Source organism: Capsella rubella, unplaced genomic scaffold, assembly GCF_000375325.1.
Source record: "Capsella rubella cultivar Monte Gargano unplaced genomic scaffold, Caprub1_0 scaffold_7, whole genome shotgun sequence".
Taxonomy (NCBI): Eukaryota; Viridiplantae; Streptophyta; class Magnoliopsida; order Brassicales; family Brassicaceae; genus Capsella; species Capsella rubella.
The window spans coordinates 5,068,091-5,092,349 of NW_006238917.1; the positions used below are offsets into that span (position 1 = coordinate 5,068,091).

Here is a 24,259-nt window from a genome sequence, read left to right on the forward strand (position 1 = left end):
TTCAGGGTTTACAAATAGAACAATGATCCAACCACACTGTCGGACCAACAATAATGAAATAAAACAAATATTATTAGGTTTTACAATTTAATTTCTCCTTTTTAGATTAAAGAAAACCTTTTACAGCTCTCCCCTATTATATTTCCTGAACCTTGCGTATATATCGAATTATAACGCAAATTAATATTGTTGTGATTTTTGGTTAGAAAAAAAAAATAGAAAATCTCAAATTGATTTGTTTATCAAATGATAAATATATATTTATATCGGCGGATCGAAACAAACATCCCACATTAAAAGCGTGTTAAGTAACAGAAGCATTCTGTAAAGAATCTTCCTTGTATATATCCTTAAAACTCTCTCTCACTTGCCTTACGTGAACCCTAATTTCTCTTTTATTATATTTAGCTGAAAATTAAATTAAAGTTAAAAGTTTTAGTTTTGTCTTCTTCCGTCTCTAGAACTCCCAACTCCAACAAAACTAAATACATCGTATCAGTTTTTTTCTCCTTCAATTCACGATTCAGTTTTCTCAAATATATACTTTCTTGGTTAGTACTAGCTAGCTAGCTTGAGAATTACATATATTTTTATTATTTCGTTTCAAGTGATTCGGTGAGCTTTTTAATCCTTAGCTACTGCGACTAAGGGTTTATCGATCGATCATTGTTGGGAATGGATAATCAAGAGGTTTCTGTGGATGTTGAAGCCCCCATCGACAAGACCAACGATGATCGATCCCTACCTTTTTCAATCTTTAAAAAGGCTAATAACCCTGTTACTTTAAAGGTAATGTTTTGCTTACGTATATTAACTTAGGGTAGATACAATGGAGAATAACACAAACTGGTTCTTTAGGTTAAAAGTGTTGATTTGTTTATTAAAAGAAAGAGAACTTTTCACATTCTTAGGGGGCTATATACATGTTTAATAAGACTGATCTTTTCATTCAATCTTGTTCTTGATGTTTTGGAGCAGTTTGAGAATCTTGTGTACACGGTGAAGCTGGAGGATCCAAATGGCTGTTTCCGAACCAACCACAAAACCGAGGAGCGAACCATCTTGAAAGGCTTGACAGGGTTCGTTAAACCGGGAGAGATCTTGGCTATGCTGGGTCCTTCCGGGAGTGGCAAGACCAGCTTGTTGACGGCTTTAGGAGGACGGCTTGGGGAAGGGAAAGGGAAGCTCACAGGGAACATATCTTACAACAACAAGCCATTATCCAAAGCTGTGAAGCGAACTACAGGTTTCGTGACTCAAGACGATGCTCTTTACCCTCACTTGACCGTTACAGAAACTCTAGTCTTCACCGCGCTTCTTCGGCTTCCCAATTCTTTTAAAAAACAAGAGAAGATCAATCAAGCTAAGGCAGTCATGACTGAATTGGGTCTAGACAGATGTAAGGATACCATCATTGGAGGACCCTTCTTGAGAGGTGTTTCCGGTGGTGAGAGGAAAAGGGTTAGTATAGGGCAAGAGATTCTTATAAACCCTAGTTTGCTCTTTCTTGATGAGCCTACTTCTGGTCTTGACTCTACCACGGCTCAAAAGATCGTATCAATTTTGTGGGAACTGGCTCGTGGTGGAAGAACGGTCGTGACCACAATTCATCAACCTTCTAGTAGGTTGTTCTATATGTTTGATAAGCTTCTACTCCTTTCAGAAGGTAATCCCATCTACTTCGGTCTTGGATCCAATGCTATGGACTATTTCGCTAGCGGTGGATACTCCCCGTCGGTGGAAAGGATTAATCCCTCTGACTTTCTCTTGGACATTGCAAACGGTAAGCCTCTCCTTGTGATATCTTGCCTCCCAAGTAAGCGGTCATTTTATAAATTTTGTGTCTCGTTGTTGAATCTCACATATGTTATACCCTGTAGGTATTGGTTCAGATGAATCCCAAAGACCAGAGGCATTGAAGGCAGCTCTTGTTGAGCTTTACAAGACACACCTGTTGGACAATGTTATCACTGATCTTGAAGGACAAGATGATCTTTCTAACAAACCAATAGAGAATCCTCATGTGGAGACAAATCATTTTGGAGAATGGCCAACGACGTGGTGGCAGCAGTTTTGTGTTCTTTTGCAGAGAGGCCTTAAGCAAAGGCGTCACGATTCTTTCTCTGGCATAAAGATTGCTCAGATATTTATCGTCTCTATCCTTTGTGGTCTCCTTTGGTGGCAAACGAAACTTTCTCGCTTACAAGATCAGGTATTTAGATTTAAATTAATATACACATTTGTGTGCGTCATTATGTATATACATCCATGAAGTGACCATACTTGTGGTTTATTGTTGCAGATAGGATTGTTATTCTTTATGTCATCCTTCTGGGCATTCTTCCCTCTCTTCCAACAAATCTTCACATTTCCTCAAGAGCGAGCGATGCTACAGAAAGAACGCTCCTCGGGCATGTACAGGCTCTCGCCTTACTTCATGTCCCGAGTTGTCGGGGATCTACCAATGGAGCTTATTCTTCCATGTTGTTTTGTCTTGATTACATATTTTATGGCCGGTCTAAACCACCACCCCGCAAACTTTTTTTTGACCCTTTTGGTCCTCCTCGTCCATGTCCTTGTCTCTGGTGGGCTAGGACTAGCCCTAGGCGCCCTAGTTATGGACCAGAAGTCAGCCACGACGCTTGGATCAGTCATAATGCTCACGTTTTTGTTGGCAGGAGGATACTACGTGCAACATGTTCCAGTTTTTATCTCTTGGATTAAATACGTATCAATAGGTTACTATACCTATAAACTACTGATTTTGGGTCAGTACACGGCGAATGAGTTGTATCCATGTGGCGACGATGGGAAGTTGAAATGTCATGTTGGTGACTTTGAAGGTATCAAGAATATAGGTTTTCATAGTGGATTGGTCTCTGCCTTAGCTTTGGCTGTGATGCTTGTTGGTTATAGAGTTATTGCTTATCTCGCTTTGATGAGGATCGGTAAGACCAAATCCGGCTGATACTATTATTCTCCACTTTTAGTTTGTTTTGGATATTTTAGAACTTTTTTGAGTACGTAAGAACGGATGTATAACAGCAATAAGTTTTTGTCGCAATAATTTTTTTTTGGGTTATAAATCAATTAAATTTTGAGAGATTGATTTGGTCCGGCTTAAGTGGTCCTTGAAAAAGAAGTTAAATCAGAATCTAAGTAAGTAATGTGAAGAACATGTTATGTATGTGTTTAAAAGGAAAATTCAAAGACAATTTAATGTTTGCTTGTTGGTATTCTGCTCCCAGTCTTACACACGTTACACGTTGTCACTCCAATTTAATTTCATAAACCTAAAGAAAATTTAAGTTCACGCGGTTTTATCTCTCGCCTTATTACAAACTCTCATATTATGATACAAACCAAGTGTTCAAAGCGTTTCTTTTAAAGGGAAATTAGGAAGACGGCTTTAAAAAGTTAGTAGCTGGTAGTAGCTAGTACCACTTGTCGCCTTTAGTTATTCAGAATTCTAGTTTCAGCTACATATTGCAATTTTACACTTCAAAGTTATGTACTGATCAACTACTTTTAATAAAAATATATATTTTATAGTTTATTTAAAACATACATGTTACAGTTTGTAATTTTTGGAAGATTGTGTTATATAGTGGGATCATTCATGTAAAAGGGTCTTAATTATAAGAATCATCAATCTCTATATAGTTTAGGTGCTACAACCTATAAATTTTTCGGAAGAGTCTAAAATTCAGAATGGATTAGTCATCACTGAATCATTTATGAGTACGTAATGTCGAATTAATTATATAGTCCAGATTTTGCTTAACTCAATAATGTTGAAACAATTATGTATGCACACATGTAAAGTGAGTAGGCAATGGATTTAGAAAGCGCCATGCCTTTTTTTGTTTCTTTTCGATAAAACCTTCGTGATCACCTTATCTTCTTTAAAGCCTTTAACAATGTAACTTGACAGAGGAAAACATACTTTAACAATTGACCATGCATATACGTGTAGAGTTCTCATGAGTCTATCTTTGTGTGTGTGTTTAAGATGTATTGAGAATATTGTGGTTAAGGTTTGGGGGCATTCCGTAAATTAAAGGAAGACGCTAACATTACAATCAACCCATAAAAATCATATATATAAAGTTTTTGATACAACTCTGATTGGTCACAAAGACTGATCACAACGATAGATCAGAAACGACCATGATCTTCAGAAACATGGACCGATCACCACAAGATCAAAGATGGTTTGTTCAAGTCGAACTCGTCCGATTTTATATCTACTCTCTATATATTAAACTGATTCAAATGTTCACCAGTGATTTTGAGCCGCAAACATATAAAATTTATGTCAATTAAGATGTTATTTTTGTAAGATGATTAAAACTATATCACTACCAATAATTATTTGTCAGGATCATAAGAATATTATAAGCTAATTAAATAGTGACAGCCGAGTTTCTATCCAACACATTATGCAGTTATGCAAATCGTTGAACAAAACTTGTCGTAGCTTTTTTGCTAATAAGTCAGAAATTAGTATCTTAATATATATATACAAGAAACGGGTGAGCATGTCCCTCTCTCTATATGAACAAGAATTCTCCACGTTCACTAAAATCTAAAATCCGAAAAAGCAATCGAAAACGAAATGAAAAGAATATAATAGTTTAAAGAGAAAAAAGAATTATCAAGAAGAATCGAGTTCTTTGAATCGGGCGTCACACATGAATTATATAAAAGGCTACTCTGACCTCTCCAGCATGGTCCATTGCTCCATTGTTTTCACTTGTCAACTTCTCAGCCCATTTTTAGTATTTCTTGAGTGAACGAAACCCTAATTATACATTTTTATTTATCAAAATTAAATATATAATAAAATCGTAGTTTATTCATCTGTAACGGAAAAATATATCTTAAAAGTATTAATGTTTCTAGCTCTCTATATACGTGTCTCGTGTTAAATATATTTTAGTTAGAATTTTTGTAGTTTTGTACACTTGTTCAATATTTTCTGCTCTTTTATTATCACTTTTTTTTTTTTTTGTCTTTTTTGATTCTTATATTGAAGTCTTGCCTAACTCTCCCAACACGTGTACATTTCGCACGAACGTGAAAATGCCTTCTACGCGTGTCTGACTAATACATTTTTGTTCATAAAAACGTCTTATTACTTACTATTAGTGCCTTCTCTTTTTTTTTTGTTTTTTTTTTAAACTCAATAGATTTTTTTCATGTGTCACATATACAAGTTAGTGCTTCTTCTTTTATTTTTCTGACTCTCCAATCCATTGTAAAAGTGACTGATGAGTGCTTCAGGACAAAAAAGAATACTCGAACTAGGCTATAATTATTTGGAGCATTATGATAAAACTAACCACACATCGATGTTAGGCTTTTTCAGAATTCTAGAAGAAAGGACAACTGGCTTGACACGTGTCGATATACTTAACTTTGGCTTTTCCTGACGGTTCATGCACCCGAACCGGCACCAATATATAGTTATTAGTTAGATCTTGTTCTTGCCTTCGGTGAGATCTCTCGGTGGCAAGAACTTACAGTAATTAGCATATTTTCACTGCTTTATATCGAGATGTTACATTGACACACGATGAATTACTACAACAAAGCAGTAATTTCTCAACTGACTAGTGCTACTGCTGCCTACAATCACTTACAGGAATGTTCACATACATAAAAATCTTACACATGAAAAAATCTTTATAGGAATTGTATATGCACATTTATATCGCTGGAAAATTATTTGTACAACACATTGATAAGGTCGGCCGGTTCATATACGTGGCGATATCCCAATGGTTAAAAGGGTCCACAAAGAAAAATCGTAATTAGATTTTTTTTAAGAACAGTAAGACAAGGACGACCGTACTTATCCTTTGGCCCTTTTCCATAGCCTATATAAACTAGCTACTCACCATATTGTCCAAAAGATCGACCAACATTAACAACTTTAAATTTCTTGACAAGTTTTTAGAGTTCGAAACCTTTAAATCTCTTTTCTTTATATTTTTGGAATCGAATTTGAAAGAGCAACAACAACAACAAAAAATGGGTGTTAGAGAGAAAGATCCATTAGCTCAATTGAGTTTACCACCGGGCTTTAGATTTTATCCAACAGATGAAGAGCTTCTTGTTCAGTATCTTTGTCGGAAAGTTGCAGGCTATCATTTCTCTCTCCAGGTCATCGGAGACATCGATCTCTACAAGTTCGATCCTTGGGATTTGCCAAGTAAGCCAAAATAACATGTTTTTGTTTTCTACACTTCTTGCCTTGGGTGTTGTTTACTTTTGGGTTGAAATCGAAAATATCTTAAAACTCAAGGGGTTGTTACTGTAAATATTTTCAGGTAAAGCCTTGTTTGGAGAAAAGGAATGGTATTTTTTTAGCCCGAGAGATCGGAAATATCCGAACGGGTCAAGACCCAATAGAGTAGCTGGGTCGGGTTATTGGAAAGCGACGGGTACTGACAAGATCATCACGGCGGATGGTCGCCGTGTCGGTATTAAAAAAGCTCTGGTCTTTTACGCCGGTAAAGCTCCCAAAGGCACGAAAACCAACTGGATTATGCACGAGTATCGCTTAATCGAGCATTCTCGTAGCCATGGAAGCTCCAAGGTAAAAACAAACAAAAATGATAACTTTTTCTCAATTCCGATTAGATAAACACTGAAACCAAATTGCTAATTTCGATTTTTTCTTACAGTTGGACGATTGGGTTTTGTGTCGAATTTACAAGAAAACATCTGGATCCCAGAGACAAGCTGCTGCTGCTGCTGCTACTCCGGTTCGTGAAGAGTATAGCACTAACGGGTCGTCTTCGTCTTCGTCGTCTCAGCTTGACGACGTTCTTGACTCGTTCCCGGAGATAAAAGACCAGTCTTTCAACCTTCCTCGGATGAACTCGCTCAGGACGCTTCTTAACGGGAACTTCGATTGGGCTAGCTTGGCAGGTCTTCATCCAATCCCGGAGCTAGCTCCGACCAACGGATTACCGAGTTACGGTGGTTACGACGCGTTTAGAGCGACGGAGGGAGAGGCGGAGAGCGGATTGAGGAACTCGCATGCTGATCGACAGCAGAACTCGGGCGGGTTGTCTCAGAGTCTCGGATATAGCTCGAGCGGGTTTGGTGTTTCGGGTCAAACATTCGAGTTTAGGCAATGAGAGAGAGAAGAGACAAGAGAGACATGTGCTGTAATTTACTGTGATTCAGATGGGTGAAAAGGTTAAAATCCTTGAAGATGTGGGTAAGACTGGCTGTAAATAAAATAGGGATTTATATATGGGCTTTTACCGATTCGGTGAGGCTTAGGACTTCACTAAAAGGAAAGGCTTGGGTGATCCAACTTTTTGACGGGCCACAAACTTTGTGACGGGCCACAAGACGTTGAATTATTTATTTCTCAATGGAGAAAAAAATAAATGGTTACTAATGCGTCCTTTTTATGTGTTGTTGATATCATTTGCACAAAAACTTGGATACAATTTTATTCTTCATGATTCATGAACATATAGATCACTTCACATCATACAATTTCCGTAGCATATCACTAACTATTTCTGCTCCAATCCTCTGTTTTATGGGATGCTTTGGATAAAGGCACGAAAATTACTAAGTTATGCTTCCGAACGAAGTTAGGATAACCCTTTCACGGAACATCACTTCCTCCTGCATATGATTCCGTATCCGGAAGACGCCCCACGAGTGCAATCCAACAGTGTATGTTCAGTCTCCCATTTAAACGAGTCACTTAATCCGGTAAAAATGCAAGTCTTGCAGTCATGAGAGAGCAAAGAAGATGTCCTAAAGTTATCCTCACCACCAACAACTGGCATTGCGACTCCAGGCTTCGCCGGATTCTTGAAATCGGGCCTGTAAGTGCGTCCTAAGATTCCATCAACTTTTGGGGATAGGCTGAAAAACCTGACCTGGACCTCTAGATGCGCAAAACAGTTATCTGAAGGTACTTTGTAGCTGTGGATCCTATCGTCTTCTTTAGTCACGGGAACGACATTGACCATGATCTCTGCTTTGTCTTTCAACGTTACGGTAACGCTGTTCATCTTTGTCGCTCTCTCTATCTTGATGTCTTTTTCTGGCGAGTACCTAGTCAAAAAGCACATGTAGTACTGGTGTAGGTTTCAAGATACAAAATCTCAACTAGTAAAAAGACCTCTAAATATGTAAAATGCAAAACTTCTCAAAATTAGTAAGGCTATTATTATATTTACCACGTGGAAAGGATTTCCTCAGGGATAACTAAATCTTGGCCGTTGAAAGAGAATCTGAGATGGTCGACGCCGCTGTCCCAAGTGGCCACTTTGGTGGCTTCGAGAGAAAAGATGTGAGAGTTGAAGAGGAAGCCAAGGGCTTGGATCCAAGTGAAGTCTCTAGAACGTCCAGTGGGTCTGTGGCCAGTGAACCTAGCATTGATCTGAAAGTCAGGGTCCGAGACAAGGCTAAAATGTTCATTGCTCTTTCCATGGAAGTAGAACACAATCCCATCACCACCTATGAACCTCGGGTCGTGGCAGGCCGATCCAGGTCTATAGCAGTTTGGACCCAACTCTAAGCCATTCATGTTAAAGGAAAAAATATGAAAATATACTCCATTTGAGCTTTAGATATATATATATAGAAACTTAATATATAGTACAAAAAGTTCTAAGCGTTGTTGCTTACTTCGACACTCGGATGTGCAGAGGGGTTTACTACAGTCTACGTAGCAGGTTCTATTCATGGAGTTTGCGGCACCGGTGGTGGGACACTCTTGCGGACACAATATGTACTTTTGGAAGCATCGTTCATAAGGGTTGCTGCAGTAAACTCCTTGTGACTTGGCTCGCAAGAAACATAACATGACCGCAAGAGTAATCAGCATTAACGAAGTGGTTTTTGAGATCTTCATTTTGTAGTTTTTCTTTCTTTTCTTCAGTTTATTATGCATGAATATAAGAAGAAAAGTGTCGATTGTGAATTTATAGAAGCCCATCTGTTATCTTATCTAAAATAAAGTATTTTACTCCAAGTTGAAATATGGGAGTTTGTAAGGTTTGTGCGCCCCTTATCTGGGACATCTAAAGTTGTAATGGCTATGAATAAAAGTGAAACTTCGAAAATGAATAAAAATGCATTTAAGAATTACATTCACATGAGCGAGATCCATACCTCTCGGTCTTAACTCTTACGTATGAGCACAGAGCACCGCATCTTGTTAATTTGACTTTTGGAAATCTTGAAACAACAATAACATTATGTATGTAATAGCCGGATCTTAGGGTACGATAAGTGATTAACATTCTACATATCCTAATTTAGCTGGGGTTTTAAGTTAACTTGTGTTCCAATTAAAGTACACTGTGGTTGTAAATGATTACGACAAACACAACGGATGAAGCATACCAATAATATATTTTCAGCAATCATAACTAGTCCATGTAATTAATTGTGTTACATTTACCTTCTTGAGAATTTGGTTCTTGAGTTAACTTATTACTCTGTTTTCTTTTGACAACCATATAAAGTAAACTTACACAAAATATAACATATTTTATCATCTATAATTCTTAGCAAACTGAGTTTGGATGGCAACTTCTTCCTGCAGACGATTCCATAACCGGAAGACGCACCACGGCTGCAATCTAACAATGTGTATGTACTTTTTGGCTTGAAAGAGCCACTCACAACGGTGTGATCACCAGAGAACAAACAAGTTTTGCAATCATGAGAGAGCAGAGAAGATGTCCTGAAGCTATCCTCACCTCCCACCACTGGCATTGCGACTCCTGGTTTAGCCGAATTCTTGAAATCGGGCCTGTAAGTGCGTCCCAAGATTCCATCGACTTTTAGGGACAGGTTAATGAACTTGAACTGGACCTCAAGATGAGCAAAACAGTCAATCTGTCCATGTGAACTGTGAAGTCTCTAGGGAGAATTTGTGGGAGTTGAAGAGGAAGCCGAGAGCTTGGATCCATGTGAAGTCTCTCTAGCGCGTCCAGCGGGTCTATGACCAGTGAACCTAGCATTGATCTAAACATCAGGGTCTGAGACAAGGCTAAAATGCTCATTTCTCTTTCCATGGAAGTAGAACACAAATCCAGATCACCACCTATGAACCTTGGATCTAGGCAGATCGATCCAGAGAATTCACAGTTGGGTTTTACCGCTACAAAATATCATATATATATATATCAAAATCTTAAAAAGTGTTGAAATTCTATTAGTTGCCCTTTTAAAACTGCATTGGTCTGCATCTATATATATGATTCATCAATCACAAGAAATATAAAAATGAAATGGTAGTTAATAAATACCTCGACACTCTGCCATGCGAAGGGGTTTAAAGCAGTCAACCCAACAAATTTTGTTCTGAGCGTTGGGGTTCATGGTGGTCGGGCACTCTTCAGGATACAGTCGATGTATTGGAGCTGACATCGGGGAGCCGCATTGCCACCACAGTAAGCCTGACCATGCCAAGCCTTCACATGCAAGAAACATAAAGCTACCACGAAAATTATCATTAGTAATGAGGTTTTTAGGACCTCCATCCTCGACGTGTGGAATCTATATGCACTATACGTCTATATCGATAGAAAATGGCAGTTGGGGATGCGTTGTCGATTGTGAATTTATATTGTGGTTAAAAGTCAAATATTTTTCTTCTGAAGAGTGATACATACTCTTGCAGTTATTGTCAAGTAAGGTTTTTTCGTTTGTTTTGTTATGGTTGTTTCTTCCTTAGTTTGGTACAAAAACAATACTGCTTAACATTGTGCATCGTTTAGAACATAAAATCTATCAAGATAAAAAATATATTTAAGCTCTAGTTGTCTTTTTAAAAACCTTGTATGATTTATTTAGTAGACCTAAATACAAGCCTTTGTGATGCTGATCCACATCTCTCTGAAGTCGGAACTAAATCGTTTCCCCAATCTTCGGATGCTAGTTATATAATGAAAATTTTCAGTTGATATTGCTCAGTTTCGTAGCTTCATAGAGAAGTACATTCTTAGACAACCATTTTAGGTGTATCGTGCAGTGACTTAATTATCTAAAACCGATATTGAACGTCGATGTTAATCTTAGACTAATTATATTAGAAACCACGACAATCTATCTAGGAACATTATAATATGTCAACCATATACGTATGTGTCTTAAAACAAAAGTGATTCAACTGAACATGGGGAATATAATATGACGGGCATTCAATCTTCCCACATGTATAAAAAAAGTTAATCGGGTTTTTCACTCAATCACATTAAAACTATAATGCAACTAGAACCGTTATCTCTGAAAAGTGAAAGGTCAAACCTGTTGACATGCCCAAGTAAGTGTAGTTTAAATTTGGGAAAACATCAAAACGACGCGTTTCAAAAAAGTAACGTAAAATAGTGAAAAATTACAAAAATGCGGTGAGCGTGGATCGAACACGCGACCTTCAGATCTTCAGTCTGACGCTCTCCCAACTGAGCTATCCCCGCGTTGTGATAATTTCTATTAATATTTTATATAAAGGGTAAATTACATCATTGCCATTATCAAATCACCATTTGTACTTTGAAGTCGAGCATTGTGCTGGGTAACAAATTCAGACGATGGCTTCGATTCCACAGATTATCCTGTGTAGCAACATCTGTATACACGATGGTTTCAACAAGGAACCCAGAAATAGACTCCAGGCGAAAGGACTAAGCTTGGTTCCTTCTCTGCTCCAGAACAACTTGGGATTGAGAGCTTGCTTGATTGAGCATAGACAGAGACAGCGATTGATATGTCTGGGAAAAAATGGGGTTTTAGCTAGTGAGAAAGCTCTTACCCGGCAAAGACGGGAGGTTAGGGTTAGCTGTAACAAGGGTTTAGGGTTTAACGGCGGAGGTAACAACGGAAATGGGAGGATCCTTGGAAACCTTGCCTTGGCTATTGGGTTAACTTATCTCTCTATGACTGGCCAGCTTGGTTGGATTTTGGACGCTATTGTCTCTGTCTGGGTACCACTCTCTCTCCTTTCTCTAAAGTCTAATCATTTAATGTCTCTGGTTATCTAATTGTGCTGTCTTAGCCTTTTTTGGTAACTGAAGTTCTTACAATCTGCAGCTGGTTGTGGTGATTGTTCCAATTTTGGGGTTGGGAGCTTTCCTGTGGTGGGCACAACGAGATATTGTGCAGAGCAATGTAAGTCTTCTTGTCTCTTTGGCTTTAAGACAGCATATTCAAGAATTCGAAGAAACATTGTTAATCTTAATTATAACTCGTGGATGTTAATCCTGAATTAAGTTTAGTTTACTACCACTTGTGTTTGAGTAATTATTTTCAAGATTCTGTTCTATTTACCTATCTTGCTTTACGTTTGTGCAGTGTCCAAATTGTGGAAACGAGTTTCAGATATTCAAGTAAGGATATATAAAGAATCAATCCCTCAGTTGTTTTTTTTGTTCTTTCCCCAAATCTTGTTGATTGAATATTATTCAAAATTGCTGCAGGTCAGCGATGGATGATGAAGTACAGCTTTGCCCTTTCTGCACTCAGCCATTCTCAGGTAAAAAGATGAATCCTTCACTTTTCGATTTATCAAAGGTCATCTTTGATATTTCTTTTGAAGCATGAGCTTTGTGTCTTTTTGGAAAGTGCAGTGGTGGATGATAAGTTTGTTAAGGAAGCAGTGAAATTCTCTAACCAAACTACTGCTTTTGGACAAAACCCAAATGGATATTCTTCTGCACCTAAGAAAGGTTCGTTCTTCCTTTTATCTACATTTCTGTTTAATTATGCGCAAATCAGTTACCAATCTCTTGAGAATCCAGTGGTGAGATGAAGTGTTTGTTTGTGCAGGAAAAGGTTTCTCAACTGATGTTGTAGACATAGAAGCAGAAGTAACAGATGCAGACTGACAATGCAACCGAGAAGTTATAGCGCATATTTTCCAGTAGACCGAGCATTGGAGATTTTGTAGAGGCAACAAACTTGTGCAGAGAGCTCGTTGTTGGATATAGAAGTAATATAGAAAATACGAATCCATATGTATGTACATATATGTCTATGACATTGTTTTCACACTTTAATCTTTGGTATTTGAATGATTTTTAAATGTTTAAAAGTAGTAGTCTCCCATGTAAGAATGTTTCCTTGTTTCTACCATTTGAACGCCCAGACCTGAGATATGTACTCTACGAAGGTTGTTAAGATAACTAGTCTTGGTAAAGAACAAATTTGATTAATCATAAACATACGTACTGTAGTTTTTATAAGTAAACCAAAGGAGATTACAAAATTGCAACAGCTATTTTTAGAAGAAAGTATAACGTTAGCAAAATCAAATTAGACGAACGAACTATCAAAAATTTCTTATGTTTCTTCCTTCTTTGCAGCTTTTTAACCAAAATCACTCGTACAATTTCTTGGCCGAAAGAGTTCTGAGACTTTTGGTTTCGTTCTTTGTAGCTTTCTCTTCATATTTCTCACTCAACGCTATAGCTTTAGCCATGGCTTTCATTTTCCTCACATTCTTCGTTCTCTTCATCGGTATTCCTTTCCTCTTGCTTGTCCTAAAGAAAACAGGAAATGTCATCCGGATTAAAGGAAAGCAAAGCGTAAGGAGGTCCAAACTCCAAAGAAACCATCAAACAAGCTTGTTCTCCGAACAAATGGCATATATATGTTTTAAATATACCAAATATAATCATTTCATGCCTTAGTACACTCAGCTGAGGAACGTAACAAAACGATAAACTAGTATACAATCAAAACTTATCCAAGATTCTCTCATTCAACTGCTTGCATAATGCCTCCTAACTGTTATCTTCTGGACTTATTACTTATGTGGAGAAACTTAAGCTTGTAACCATTAGAATAATACAACAGTAGCAAACTCCATGACTCCAGGTCCAGGTTCAACCTCAAAGGTTCAGAACAGAGCCAATTCACAATGGAAACTTCTAAGCAAAACCTAAGACTTATATAATATAATCCAACTAGGTCACAAATTATCCTGAGAGTACAATAAGTCCATAACTGGCCAAAACCAACTGCTGGCCTAATCAAATATATTTTCGATCCAAGTCAAAATTAACAACGCAAAGCCTCAAAGCAATTATACAAAGTTTCCAAAAGGCTTACAGGTTACTAGAAAAGGCAGCTAGTTTCACATCTCCGGTCTCTGTAGTGTCCATGGCTAACAAAATCAAAGAAGAAAAATCAAAGAGTCAACACCTGAATCTCTACGCAGAGAATCTTAAGAAGACGGATGAACCAGGACATAATGAAAGAAGATGCTATTTTTCTACCTATAGCCACGGCATTCATCTTCCCTGCATTCTTGGTTCTCTTCATCGGTTTTCCTTTCCTCGTGCTTGTCCTAAAAAGAAAACAGGAAATGTCATCCGGATTAATGGAAAGCACAGAGTAAGGAGAATCCAAAGAAAACATCAATAAAAAAACAAGTCAAATGGTAGCTTCTACTCCGAACAAAATGGCATAAATAAGGTCTAAAAATACCAAATTTAAGCATTCCATGCCATAGTACATTAACGTAGCTAAATGATAAACCAGTTTACAAGAGAAATTTGTCCGAGATTGTCTAACTCAACAGCTTGTATAATTGTCTCCTACGTGTTAAAGCTAATGTGGAAACTTCAGCTTGTAAACCATTACAGTAATATAAATAGTAGACAATATACATGACTCAGCTCCAACCTCATAGGACAAGAACAAAGCAATTCACAATGGAAAGTTGAAAACTTCAGACCAAGAGAGACACAATTAGAGACTTGTATAATATAAATCCAACTAGTTCACAAGTGTTACTTGTGAGTATCATGACTAACCAAACTAGAAATCAACTGAGGAAACGAGAAAGGCTAAAGCGGGATTCAAAGCAATTATTTTGGAGAAGAATACTACAGAGCTTTTTAAATTGTTAACGCTTACAAGGTACGAGCACGAGCAGCTAATTTTGTGTCTCCTGTCTCCGTAGTGTCCATGGCTAACAAAAAATCAAAGAGAAAAAAATGGAAAAGTAAACACATGAATCCCCAACTTGTTCAGCTCAGAATCTTGAGAGTTTGTACAATATTTACCTTGAGGAGCAGCTTCGGAAGAGCTCTTAGTTTCGGAAACGTCCATGGAAAATTCTTCGTCTCTGTTCTTCTTGTTCCTCTTCTTCGTCATGGCCGATTTTGGCTTGGCGCTAGGGCAGACGCAGGAAGCAAAAAGAGAGTTAAGAGCAGAGACGGAGGAAACACAATCGAATTTTTCACCTAAGGCTTGTCGGGTCAATTTTACTAAATCGGATCCATTTATTGGGCTTATTGTTTTTTGATAAAAGCCCATTTATCTATCATAACAGATACTATAACATATGATGATCATCGTCTACCTAATGGTAATAAAGAGTTCAGTGTCTCTGTATTTTCAAATTCTCTCTCTTGTATTCGTTGGAAATGGCTTCTTCTCGTAGGCAAAATATAGTTTATTTATTTAAGGGTTGTTTTTGTTTTCAGTTTTGCTATTTATTCCCTTCCTTGAATATCTTTGAATCATATATGGTTACAATGCTGAGAGATTCTTCATTATCTGTTTTTGTTTTCCTGGTTTCGAGATTCTGCTGGCTTTGAACCCCAAGCCACTACATTTGAGAAATTTAGGGTTTATGGAGCTCACATTGCGCAAAAATGGGTGTTGATTAAGATTTAAGACTCTTCGTTGAGACCACCAACAAAATAATAAAGTTTGAATTTTTTTTTGTTGGTGGGTGGATTCTGATATAATCGGCGTCTCCGGCCACAATGATGAAAAGTTCAGTTAAGGAAATGGTGGAGTCTCTTCGGCAACACGACGCGCGCGAGAGGTTCAAGGATAAGTCTTCGTCGCTGCTTCCCTCTCGGTCTACCTCAAGGGCACAAATGCCGTCGAGTCGTAAATCACTTCCGGCGAACTTCCGCAATGCGATTGCGCCGGGAGGCGAGACCAAAGAGAAAATAGACAAGGATTGGAGAGCTGGGCAGATCTTAGAATCGGCCGAGAAGGAGGGGGAGGTGAAGAGAGGTGAAGCTGAAGTTATGAAGGTTAGTACTGCTCAGATGAGTCCAGCTAAGAACCCGCATGATCTCTATAACGTTGACTATCTCTTCCGGGAGGTAATTGATTTGCTTCTTCGTCTTTCTTCATTCATCATTGAGGCTGTGAAACTTTGAACTTGTATTGGTTCGTTACTGTTTTAAGTTTCTCTGATGGCTTGAAAAAAAAGTAGAGTTTTCACAGTGCCTCTATTTTATGCCAGAAACATCGTGTTTGGTGTCGTTTTGCTAATGGGCAATGGCACTTGGGGAAGATACAATCTACTTCTGGTGATATTGTGTGTGTTATGTTGTCCAGTACCGACGAGGTTAGTTCCTTTTAACTTGTGTTTTATTTCATATGATATGGAAAGACCTTATGGTGTAATTTTTGTTTTTTGTGTCATCTTAAGGTTGTGAAAGTATCAATGGATGAGATTTTCCCTGCCAACCCAGATATTTTGGAGGGAGTTGAAGACCTTATACAACTTAGTTATTTGAATGAGCCATCTGTTCTTTACAACTTTCGGGTCAGATATTCACAGGACTTGATTTATGTAAGTTAAAACATTCTGGTGTGGTCTGTTTGGTTATTTGACATTTTAACCGAGTTTACTTTTGCTTAACATAGTTTCATGTTTCTTTATTATAGAGTAAAGCAGGGCCAGTTTTGATTGCAGTAAATCCATTTAAGAATGTCCAGATCTATGGAAAAGAATTTCTATCAACGTATCAGAACAAGGCTTTGGATGCTCCTCATGTTTATGCAGTTGCAGATGCAGCTTATGATGAGATGATGAGAGGTGATTCTTTCACAGTTTTTTGGCTCTTCATGTTCATGAAGCTGTGAAACTTTGTTCCTTACTATGGTGTTAACATAGCTAATTTATGGCATTTACATCATTGAATTTTTCTGTACGCAGAGGAGAAGAACCAATCTATTATCATAAGGTACGAGGCTTTCTATTTCGAATGTTTTTGTGTACATTAACGATGACTTGACTATTCTTAGGTGAAAGCGATTTTCTTATATTGATATCAACAATCAAATGAATAAAATATTATTTCATAGTGGAGAAAGTGGAGCTGGGAAAACTGAGACGGCAAAATATGCAATGCAGTACTTGGAAGCTCTTGGTGGAGGTAGCTTTGGGGTGGAAAATGAATTCCTAAAGACAAATTGTATACTTGAAGCCTTTGGGAATGCTAAAACATTAAGAAATGACAACTCCAGCCGATTTGTGAGTAAAACATACATTTTCTTTCTTCCAATTTTTGCATGACTGGATGTTTTTCCTTCTTAAATATTACTAAAATTATTTCCTTAAACTTAAGACTTTGGTGTCAGCCATAAATTGAGAAGTGGGTTGGATTCAATAGTAAATCTGAATTGGTGCAGGGAAAACTGATGGAGATTCATTTTAGTGCAAAGGGAAAGATATGCGGAGCTAAACTTGAAACTTGTAAGAATTGAACATTTGTATTATTGTGTGCCAATTTTCATTTGCTAGACTATGGAGCTCACGTCTTCTTTTGTTTCCTCACCGTGTTTGTGTCACCTCTTGATCTAAATGACCATAGTTCTCCTAGAAAAGGTAAATTTGTTTTGTTGAGAAGCTTTAGTCAAATTCTACTTGTAAGCTAATCATGGGCTAATGAGTAGTCACTTTGTGTCAGTCAAGAGTGGTTCAGCTGTGCAATGGCGAGAGATCCTACCATGTCTTTTATGAATTGTGTGCAGGAGCTCCACAAATTCTTAAAGGTAACATTCCAAACAGAAATATGTAGGAACTAATTTAGGTATCTACGTATTCAGAAAGCAAAAAATGCTTAGGAAGTGTCCCTGCTGAAGCAAAAATGGAGATTTATATTATTTTTTTTGTGCACCTAAATGTAGACATATATAACATATCAATTAGCTTACTTGTTCATGGTTGAAAAACTAGAAGTTACTAGACCATTGATCGTTGCAGAGAGATTGAAGATTAAACATATATTATATGTTTTTTTTTTGGTTATGTTGTTGCAGAGAGATTGAAGCTTAAAGCAGCAAGTGAATACAATTATTTGAATCAGAGCAATTGCTTAACCATTGATCGCATTAATGATGCGCAGAAATTTCACAAACTGATGGTACCTTTATTTATTTCCAGTGCCCCCCTCTGTTTCCCATGGATCAGATTTCATGATTTTGTAATTTCTTATTATTTTATTATAGAAAGCTTTCAACATTGTTCAAATTCCTCAAGAATATCAAGAACGTGCATTTGCGCTGCTTGCAGCTGTGTTATGGTTAGGAAATGTATCTTTTAAAGTGGTAGACAATGAAAACTATGTGGAAGTGGTAGCAGATGAAGGTATAATTCATCATTTGAATTTGTGAACTGGTTGTGAATTTACTAGCATTAAATTCAGTGATACTTATTATGCTGGCTTATTTCTTACAGCTGTTACTAATGTAGCTATGTTAATGGGCTGCAACGCAAAAGATCTTATGGTGGTTTTGTCTACATGCAAGCTCCAAGCTGGTAGAGATTGCATTGCTAAAAGACTGACACTGCGACAGGTTTGTTTAGTTATAAACAATCACTGCAATATGTTATACAACACTTGTAATTTCTATATAGCTAGCCAAATGTAGTGTGCGGATTGCTTTGCTATATTTCAGGCAACTGATATGAGGGATTCTCTAGCGAAAACCATCTATGCGAGTCTATTCAACTGGCTTGTTGAGCAAATAAACATTTCACTCGAAGTTGGTAACTCACGTACAGGAAGATCTATTAGCATCCTTGATATATATGGGTTTGAATCATATAAGGTTTGTAACATTGCTCAATATTTTATAGTCTCTATTTCTTTTTACTGTGTAATGATCAAGTCTTCATGGTTTTAGAATAATAGTTTCGAACAATTTTGCATAAACTATGCAAATGAAAGACTGCAGCAACACTTCAACCGACATCTATTTAAACTTGAACAAGAGGTGATCGTCTTTCTCCAAAGCCTTATTATATGAAGATGTGTTCTGCTTCTGGTGTCTGGTTAGCTACAATTATCAATCAGTGTGTGTTGTTAATATATAATTTATGAAAGTATCTCCATTGTTCAGGAATATGAAGGGGATGGAATTGATTGGACTAGGGTCGAATTCAAAGACAATCAAGAGTGTCTAAACCTGATTGAGAAGGTAATTGTAGTATGTCATCTTACTGAGTGAGAAAGGGATGGTATAGTGCTTTGAAAAATTCAGACTTGGATAGTAGCTCTAAACATATTGGAATATTTGGTTTATTCTTCCATGTTTTGAGAACATAATCTCGCCCATCTGGTTGCCTATGCAGAAACCCATTGGTTTGGTATCCCTGTTAGATGAAGAATCAAAATTTCCAACGGCGACTGATACAACGTTTGCAAATAAGCTCAATCAGCATTTGAGGACTAACTCTTGTTTCAAGGGAGAGAGAGGTCAGGGTTTCAGAGTTAGTCACTATGCTGGAGAGGTCTGTTCATACCCCAAATCCAGCAAGTTGATTCTGCATATTAAATAATTATTATGATAATTCAGTGAAATTATTTGGTGCAAGAGAATGAACAAATATCTCCTTGGATACTTATGAGAGTTCTATTTCTATACATTATGGGTATAATAGGTTGTCTATGATACCAACGGCTTCCTGGAAAAGAACAGAGATCCACTGCATGTTGATCTTATCCAACTTTTATCATCAAGCAAATGTCAATTGTTGAACCAGTTTTCTACTAAGATGCAACACAAGTCTCTAAAGTCGGCAACCAGTTTGGACTCCATGAATCAAAGTGTGATTACAAAGTTTAAGGTGAGGAGGCTTGAATTCTGCAGTTTTCTATTTTGGTTGAAATTTTCCTCAAAAGTTTTCTGAAAACAATCTTTGACTTTAATAATCTCTTCTGTAAACTTTATTGAATATGAGGGACTATCGGTATATCCATTCACTTTATGCTTACAGGGCCAACTATTCAAGCTGATGAAAAAGCTAGAAGACACAACTCCTCATTTTATTCGATGCATAAAGCCCAATTCGAAGCAGCTTCCTGGACTTTATGATGAGAATCATGTTCTACAACAGCTTAGAAGTTGTGGCGTTTTGGAGATTGTTAGAATATCAAGATCAGGATATCCTACTCGCTTGACACATCAAGAGCTTGCAGTAAGGTGTGGTCTCTCAACTTTAAGGATGTGCTTTGTTGATAAATCTATTGTTCCAATCATAAGCTTTGTCTTTGTTGGTTTGTTCATGGATTAGATACGGATTCATACTTCTGGCCACAAAATTCTCCCAGGATCCACTTAGCACATCAAATGCTATTCTGAAACAATATAATCTTCCTCCTGAAATGTATCAAGTTGGTTATAGGAAAATATACCTCCGAACTGGACTAGTAAGTTCTCTTTGTCTGTAGTACTGTCTTATGTTGTTTTACTGATACATTGACAATTATTGTGTAACGCCTTCATCTTCATATTTGATAGATTGGAGTCCTTGAGGAAAGAAAAAAATATGTTTTGTGTGGCATACTTGGATTACAGAAGAAATTTCGTGGTTATCAGACTCGTGAATACTATCACAATATGATGAATGCTGCAAAGATATTTCAGTCATGTAATGACTTATGTCGCATGATTCCTTTCTATATATTTTTTATGGTATATGCTTATTTTTCTTTTGTTTGATTTCATGGCTAACTTATTCTGTTGCTACAGATATCCGCGGAGAAAATGCCAGGAGAAATTACATTGTCGTGGAAAGATCAGCTATTGTGTCCCCAGCAATAACTGAAGAGTTTGATGCAGCCATACACTTGCAATATAGTAAATAACGTTGTCTTTCCTTTGGCTAAATAATTATTTTCTCTATCTTGGATAAGATTTACAGCTCTCCTCCTTGTATGCAGTGGTACGCAAATGGCTGGCTCGTAAACACTTAAATAATATGCAACAGAAGAAAAAATCATGCAATGAGAAGAAAATACCAAGAAGAAAGTTAAGGATGAGGGATTCCGAAGACAAGGTAGCATTTACCTGATTTATGTGTCTATGCGTTATCCTACTGCTGTAACTTATTATCTTTCTTGTTTAGGACCCTCTTTTAGAGCAGTTTCAGGATCAACCTTGGGATCTTGCTGATCTCCAGAGCCGGGTTCAGAAAGTCGAAGCAGCTATAATGCAGAAGGAAGATGAAAACACTGCATTTCAGGAGGAGTTGCAACGGTTTGAGGAAAGATGGTTAGAGCACGAAATAAAAATGAAGTCAATGGAGGAAACATGGCAAAAACATATGTCTTCAATGCAGGTAACTCCCCATAACTGCACACAATCATCATCCAGCATATATATAATTTGCTCTGACCAAACGCCTAAAAGATTATGATGTTCAAATGGGTATATGTCCTTGCAGATGAGTCTTACTGCTGCTTGTAAGGTTTTGGCTCTAAACAAGACTGCAAGTCCTGGTAATGACTCAGAGGACACAATGTCCTTTGGAACTTCCACAAAAGAGCCTAAGGGTAGCTGGAGTGACGCAAACAACCTTTCGACAGAATTTGATCAACGAAGCGTCATAATTAACGAAGATGCGAAGAGTTTTGTTGAGGTAGAATTTGGACCAGAATCAATCTCAAACAGGTCGCAGCACGCAGAAGAACTTAAGACTCTAAAATTAAGATTTGAGAAATGGAAGAAAGATTACAAAGCAAGACTAAGCGAGACAAAGGCAACACTCCGGCTTAATGGTGTTGAAGGTCGTCATAGGAAATGGTGGTGCAAGAAAAGCTTTTGAAACCTAGACCTTGTTCTCATGTACAGAAAACTAACTATAGTGTTAGGATTTTGAACCATGTAAATTTCACATTTATCAAATTAACGTCAGAGAAAGATTAAAAGCTAGATAAAGTTGATATATACAGTATATGGCCGCATGGTTTTGCACACGATATAGCATAATTAGCATTACCATAAATGAAGACTTGAAACAAAAGCAGTCATAGAAGCGCACAAATTAACGTATAAATGATCTTTAGATGTTCACGTGCACGTAATCATCCTTAAGCAATACAAAGGTTTTCAAAAGTAAAATATTTTTTCATTAATTCTTTTCAGTTGTTTTTATATCTCTTAAAAGATCTCGAGCTCTAAACTTAAATAATCACCGATGCTTGTGAGAGAGCAATATAATAGTATTTGCCTATTTGTCTTTTGAAACATTCATAAACGGTTAATCATGATTGCAATCGTACTGAAACAATTTGAATGATTTTAACATAACACTAAAAGATAACTTTGACTACTTTACAAGAATATTGTCTAAACTAGCTAGATCGTCGGTCCGGGACGCTGGTTCACCGGCTGAACCCTTGAAAAGCAAAATGGTAAGGCTGCCAACGGAGAAATGGATGAAGCAGCCACTGCAATGAGTCACAAACGATCCGAAATGCGTCCCAACAACGCATTGCCACCCTGATCCGTATATTCTATCAAATTCCTGAAAATTCCCAAAAAATAAGTAATAAACATATTTTGTTATTAACTTTGATATTTTTCATTGCATGATATATTAGGATCACTCTAGCTAGGTAGAATAGAAATTATTGGTCTATTTATTAATTAGCACTAAGGTTAACATGCATAGTTAATACTTGAATTTGTTAGTGAACCTTCTTGATGAAACGGGCGATTTGAGTGGGTTCGGTGACATCAAAGCAATCAAGGGCTTTGGAGGCCAAACTGAGAGCATCTTCCTTCATTGTTTGCTTCATATCTGTCTCAGCCATTACAGCTTTCCCTTCTAACATCCTGTGTTTTATATATTAATTCTTAGAACTAATTTTGTTTAAACTCGATCGAGGAATATGTAAGAGAGCCGAGTAAATGAGTTTATGCAATATATATTAATATATGTGGGAAAATGGTAGGACGGAGTGAAGCTCCTAGATTGTGGTGGAGATTATGTTGGAACGTACATGAACTTTTTGTTTGGCTTGTCGTGGATTTATCAGCCACATGGATTTGCATGGACCGTTTTATATGTGGTTAAAACCAAATCATAAAGTGTATCATTGTTTTAGGAATTGGATATATATGCTTATTTCAAAATCATTTTAATCCATTAAAAAACAAAACTGCCTGATTGAAATCACGGAGTTTTTATTCATGGTAATTTTTCAGATTAACTCTTGTGGCAATGTGCCATTATTTTCAAATTTCTAAAAATATATAAACTAAACAAATATGGGATGCTATGTTTTTGATAAAGGGCAAAGTTGGGATGTTGTGTGTGACATATATAGTGAGTGGATATGATTGAACAACAAATAGAAAGGCACCAAGCCACCAACAAGCAAGGTGACAAGACCAAAACGAGTGAAGGGAAGAAGAAGTGAGTCGAGAGACAAAAACAGACGTGCTTCTCTTTTTCTACACATTGAGATGAGTGATAAAATATGATAATAAAAGTATTATGTACATTTGTTAATTTCCTTTTAGTTTAGGTTATTTTTTTTTTTTTGGTTTTAATGTGAAGGTTAGTTTAGGTTTTTTGGTAATACATAATGTAATTTGTTAAAATTGTGCTTGCTAAATTTCCTAAACCTAGATACTAAAATTTGGTTTCTCCAAACTTGAAAGCAATATGTAATGTCAAGTGGTATTTACAGATTCACTGATTTCTGAGGATTAAATAACTTAAGTCAAAACAAACCCACATACGCGATACCCTAAATTTTTTATTAAGCAGACCGTATCCATATTAGTACATCAGCAAATTCTTAAAAAATATATTACAAACTGTTTAAATTGAGGTAAAGTTGTTTATTTTGGATTGAGGTGTGCATGCAAGTGAATCTTTGTTTTTGTTTTCCTTTTTCTATTAACGAAAAAGAAAGGATATTGTTGTTGGCCGACTTCGATCGAACAAAGTATACAACCTGTCTTTCCCTACGTGTCACCGACCCTTCCTTCGTACCAAAAAGTCTGAAATAAATCCCCAAACAAAATTATGTAAAAATTATTCAAAATTGTTACAAAACAAAAACAAAAAAAAAAGTAAAAATATCCACCAAATATATTTTTCCTTTTTCTCTGTTAGTTAGAAAAATACAGCTTTTGCCACCAAATTAAATAAATTCTTAAAAATATATATAGGTTACAAAAAAAAAATAAGAGTAAGAACACTTTTGCCGCC

General features: G+C 36.9%; 7 protein-coding genes, 1 non-coding gene and 1 pseudogene across 9 annotated transcripts; 4 read left to right on the forward strand and 5 right to left on the reverse strand.

Annotated features, from left to right (window-relative positions):
* Nucleotides 1-675: 675 nt before the first annotated feature.
* Nucleotides 676-3,059, forward strand: LOC17880036 (ABC transporter G family member 9). The gene is made up of 4 exons (XM_006285974.2): nucleotides 676-789; nucleotides 979-1,783; nucleotides 1,881-2,212; nucleotides 2,303-3,059. The coding sequence occupies exons 1-4, from the start codon at nucleotides 676-678 to the stop codon at nucleotides 2,966-2,968; spliced, it is 1,917 nt and encodes a 638-aa protein (XP_006286036.1). The 3' UTR covers nucleotides 2,969-3,059.
* Nucleotides 3,060-5,906: 2,847 nt separating this feature from the next.
* On the forward strand, nucleotides 5,907-7,442 carry LOC17877809 (NAC domain-containing protein 72). The gene is made up of 3 exons (XM_006284137.2): nucleotides 5,907-6,217; nucleotides 6,336-6,604; nucleotides 6,693-7,442. Exons 1-3 carry the CDS (start codon nucleotides 6,037-6,039, stop codon nucleotides 7,149-7,151), a joined length of 909 nt encoding a protein of 302 aa, XP_006284199.1. The 5' UTR covers nucleotides 5,907-6,036; the 3' UTR covers nucleotides 7,152-7,442.
* Nucleotides 7,443-7,592: 150 nt separating this feature from the next.
* On the reverse strand, nucleotides 7,593-8,923 carry LOC17880195. The gene is made up of 3 exons (XM_023779119.1): nucleotides 8,671-8,923; nucleotides 8,220-8,556; nucleotides 7,593-8,094 (listed from the first exon to the last, which is right to left on the reverse strand). The coding sequence occupies exons 1-3, from the start codon at nucleotides 8,894-8,896 to the stop codon at nucleotides 7,647-7,649; spliced, it is 1,011 nt and encodes a 336-aa protein (XP_023634887.1). The 5' UTR covers nucleotides 8,897-8,923; the 3' UTR covers nucleotides 7,593-7,646.
* A 557-nt stretch (nucleotides 8,924-9,480) lies between these two features.
* On the reverse strand, nucleotides 9,481-10,535 carry LOC111829293 (annotated as a pseudogene).
* Nucleotides 10,536-11,398: 863 nt separating this feature from the next.
* TRNAF-GAA lies at nucleotides 11,399-11,471 on the reverse strand. Its single transcript has one exon. It is a non-coding gene; the product is annotated as a tRNA-Phe (tRNA).
* Nucleotides 11,472-11,558: 87 nt separating this feature from the next.
* LOC17879319 lies at nucleotides 11,559-13,087 on the forward strand. Its single transcript, XM_023779728.1, has 6 exons — nucleotides 11,559-11,978; nucleotides 12,085-12,162; nucleotides 12,346-12,380; nucleotides 12,471-12,526; nucleotides 12,621-12,719; nucleotides 12,820-13,087. Exons 1-6 carry the CDS (start codon nucleotides 11,586-11,588, stop codon nucleotides 12,876-12,878), a joined length of 720 nt encoding a protein of 239 aa, XP_023635496.1. The 5' UTR covers nucleotides 11,559-11,585; the 3' UTR covers nucleotides 12,879-13,087.
* A 94-nt stretch (nucleotides 13,088-13,181) lies between these two features.
* LOC17880114 lies at nucleotides 13,182-15,223 on the reverse strand. The gene is made up of 5 exons (XM_006282678.2): nucleotides 15,063-15,223; nucleotides 14,914-14,968; nucleotides 14,271-14,341; nucleotides 14,104-14,158; nucleotides 13,182-13,532 (listed from the first exon to the last, which is right to left on the reverse strand). Exons 1-5 carry the CDS (start codon nucleotides 15,151-15,153, stop codon nucleotides 13,370-13,372), a joined length of 435 nt encoding a protein of 144 aa, XP_006282740.2. The 5' UTR covers nucleotides 15,154-15,223; the 3' UTR covers nucleotides 13,182-13,369.
* Nucleotides 15,224-15,433: 210 nt separating this feature from the next.
* On the forward strand, nucleotides 15,434-21,968 carry LOC17880938 (myosin-4). 2 transcript variants are annotated; one of them, XM_023779781.1, is made up of 24 exons: nucleotides 15,434-16,121; nucleotides 16,265-16,369; nucleotides 16,454-16,597; nucleotides 16,693-16,843; nucleotides 16,964-16,991; nucleotides 17,113-17,281; nucleotides 17,440-17,503; nucleotides 17,622-17,635; nucleotides 17,718-17,802; nucleotides 18,070-18,173; nucleotides 18,259-18,397; nucleotides 18,488-18,606; nucleotides 18,682-18,861; nucleotides 18,937-19,026; nucleotides 19,153-19,230; nucleotides 19,385-19,543; nucleotides 19,694-19,879; nucleotides 20,030-20,235; nucleotides 20,327-20,462; nucleotides 20,554-20,683; nucleotides 20,785-20,892; nucleotides 20,976-21,091; nucleotides 21,161-21,373; nucleotides 21,479-21,968. In XM_023779781.1, the coding sequence occupies exons 1-24, from the start codon at nucleotides 15,771-15,773 to the stop codon at nucleotides 21,857-21,859; spliced, it is 3,456 nt and encodes a 1,151-aa protein (XP_023635549.1). In that variant the 5' UTR covers nucleotides 15,434-15,770; the 3' UTR covers nucleotides 21,860-21,968. The 2 variants fall into 2 exon arrangements, with proteins under 2 accessions (XP_023635549.1, XP_023635551.1); XM_023779783.1 differs by having other exon boundaries at nucleotides 18,709-18,861.
* Nucleotides 21,969-22,235: 267 nt separating this feature from the next.
* On the reverse strand, nucleotides 22,236-22,919 carry LOC17879478 (dynein light chain 2, cytoplasmic). The gene is made up of 2 exons (XM_006285670.2): nucleotides 22,734-22,919; nucleotides 22,236-22,561 (listed from the first exon to the last, which is right to left on the reverse strand). Exons 1-2 carry the CDS (start codon nucleotides 22,869-22,871, stop codon nucleotides 22,364-22,366), a joined length of 336 nt encoding a protein of 111 aa, XP_006285732.1. The 5' UTR covers nucleotides 22,872-22,919; the 3' UTR covers nucleotides 22,236-22,363.
* Between the last annotated feature and the right edge of the window lie 1,340 nt (nucleotides 22,920-24,259).

Coding starts and splice junctions, on each gene's coding strand:
- LOC17880036 (XM_006285974.2), top strand. CDS start 676: ATGGATAATCAAGAGGTTTCTGTGGATGTTGAAGCCCCCATCGACAAG. Junction 790..978: donor ATAACCCTGTTACTTTAAAG/GTAATGTTTTGC, acceptor GTTTTGGAGCAG/TTTGAGAATCTTGTGTACAC. Junction 1,784..1,880: donor TCTCTTGGACATTGCAAACG/GTAAGCCTCTCC, acceptor TATACCCTGTAG/GTATTGGTTCAGATGAATCC.
- LOC17877809 (XM_006284137.2), top strand. CDS start 6,037: ATGGGTGTTAGAGAGAAAGATCCATTAGCTCAATTGAGTTTACCACCG. Junction 6,218..6,335: donor CGATCCTTGGGATTTGCCAA/GTAAGCCAAAAT, acceptor AAATATTTTCAG/GTAAAGCCTTGTTTGGAGAA. Junction 6,605..6,692: donor GTAGCCATGGAAGCTCCAAG/GTAAAAACAAAC, acceptor TTTTTCTTACAG/TTGGACGATTGGGTTTTGTG.
- LOC17880195 (XM_023779119.1), bottom strand. CDS start 8,896: ATGAAGATCTCAAAAACCACTTCGTTAATGCTGATTACTCTTGCGGTC. Junction 8,557..8,670: donor CTGCACATCCGAGTGTCGAA/GTAAGCAACAAC, acceptor TGAATGGCTTAG/AGTTGGGTCCAAACTGCTAT. Junction 8,095..8,219: donor GAGGAAATCCTTTCCACGTG/GTAAATATAATA, acceptor CTTTTTGACTAG/GTACTCGCCAGAAAAAGACA.
- LOC17879319 (XM_023779728.1), top strand. CDS start 11,586: ATGGCTTCGATTCCACAGATTATCCTGTGTAGCAACATCTGTATACAC. Junction 12,527..12,620: donor CTGCACTCAGCCATTCTCAG/GTAAAAAGATGA, acceptor TGGAAAGTGCAG/TGGTGGATGATAAGTTTGTT. Junction 12,720..12,819: donor TTCTTCTGCACCTAAGAAAG/GTTCGTTCTTCC, acceptor TTGTTTGTGCAG/GAAAAGGTTTCTCAACTGAT.
- LOC17880114 (XM_006282678.2), bottom strand. CDS start 15,153: ATGACGAAGAAGAGGAACAAGAAGAACAGAGACGAAGAATTTTCCATG. Junction 14,342..14,913: donor GCTGCTCGTGCTCGTACCTT/GTAAGCGTTAAC, acceptor TTTTCTTTTTAG/GACAAGCACGAGGAAAGGAA. Junction 14,159..14,270: donor GATGAATGCCGTGGCTATAG/GTAGAAAAATAG, acceptor TGATTTTGTTAG/CCATGGACACTACAGAGACC.
- LOC17880938 (XM_023779781.1), top strand. CDS start 15,771: ATGATGAAAAGTTCAGTTAAGGAAATGGTGGAGTCTCTTCGGCAACAC. Junction 17,803..18,069: donor AGCTCCACAAATTCTTAAAG/GTAACATTCCAA, acceptor ATGTTGTTGCAG/AGAGATTGAAGCTTAAAGCA. Junction 20,684..20,784: donor TGCAAAGATATTTCAGTCAT/GTAATGACTTAT, acceptor CTGTTGCTACAG/ATATCCGCGGAGAAAATGCC.
- LOC17879478 (XM_006285670.2), bottom strand. CDS start 22,871: ATGTTAGAAGGGAAAGCTGTAATGGCTGAGACAGATATGAAGCAAACA. Junction 22,562..22,733: donor TCGCCCGTTTCATCAAGAAG/GTTCACTAACAA, acceptor GGGAATTTTCAG/GAATTTGATAGAATATACGG.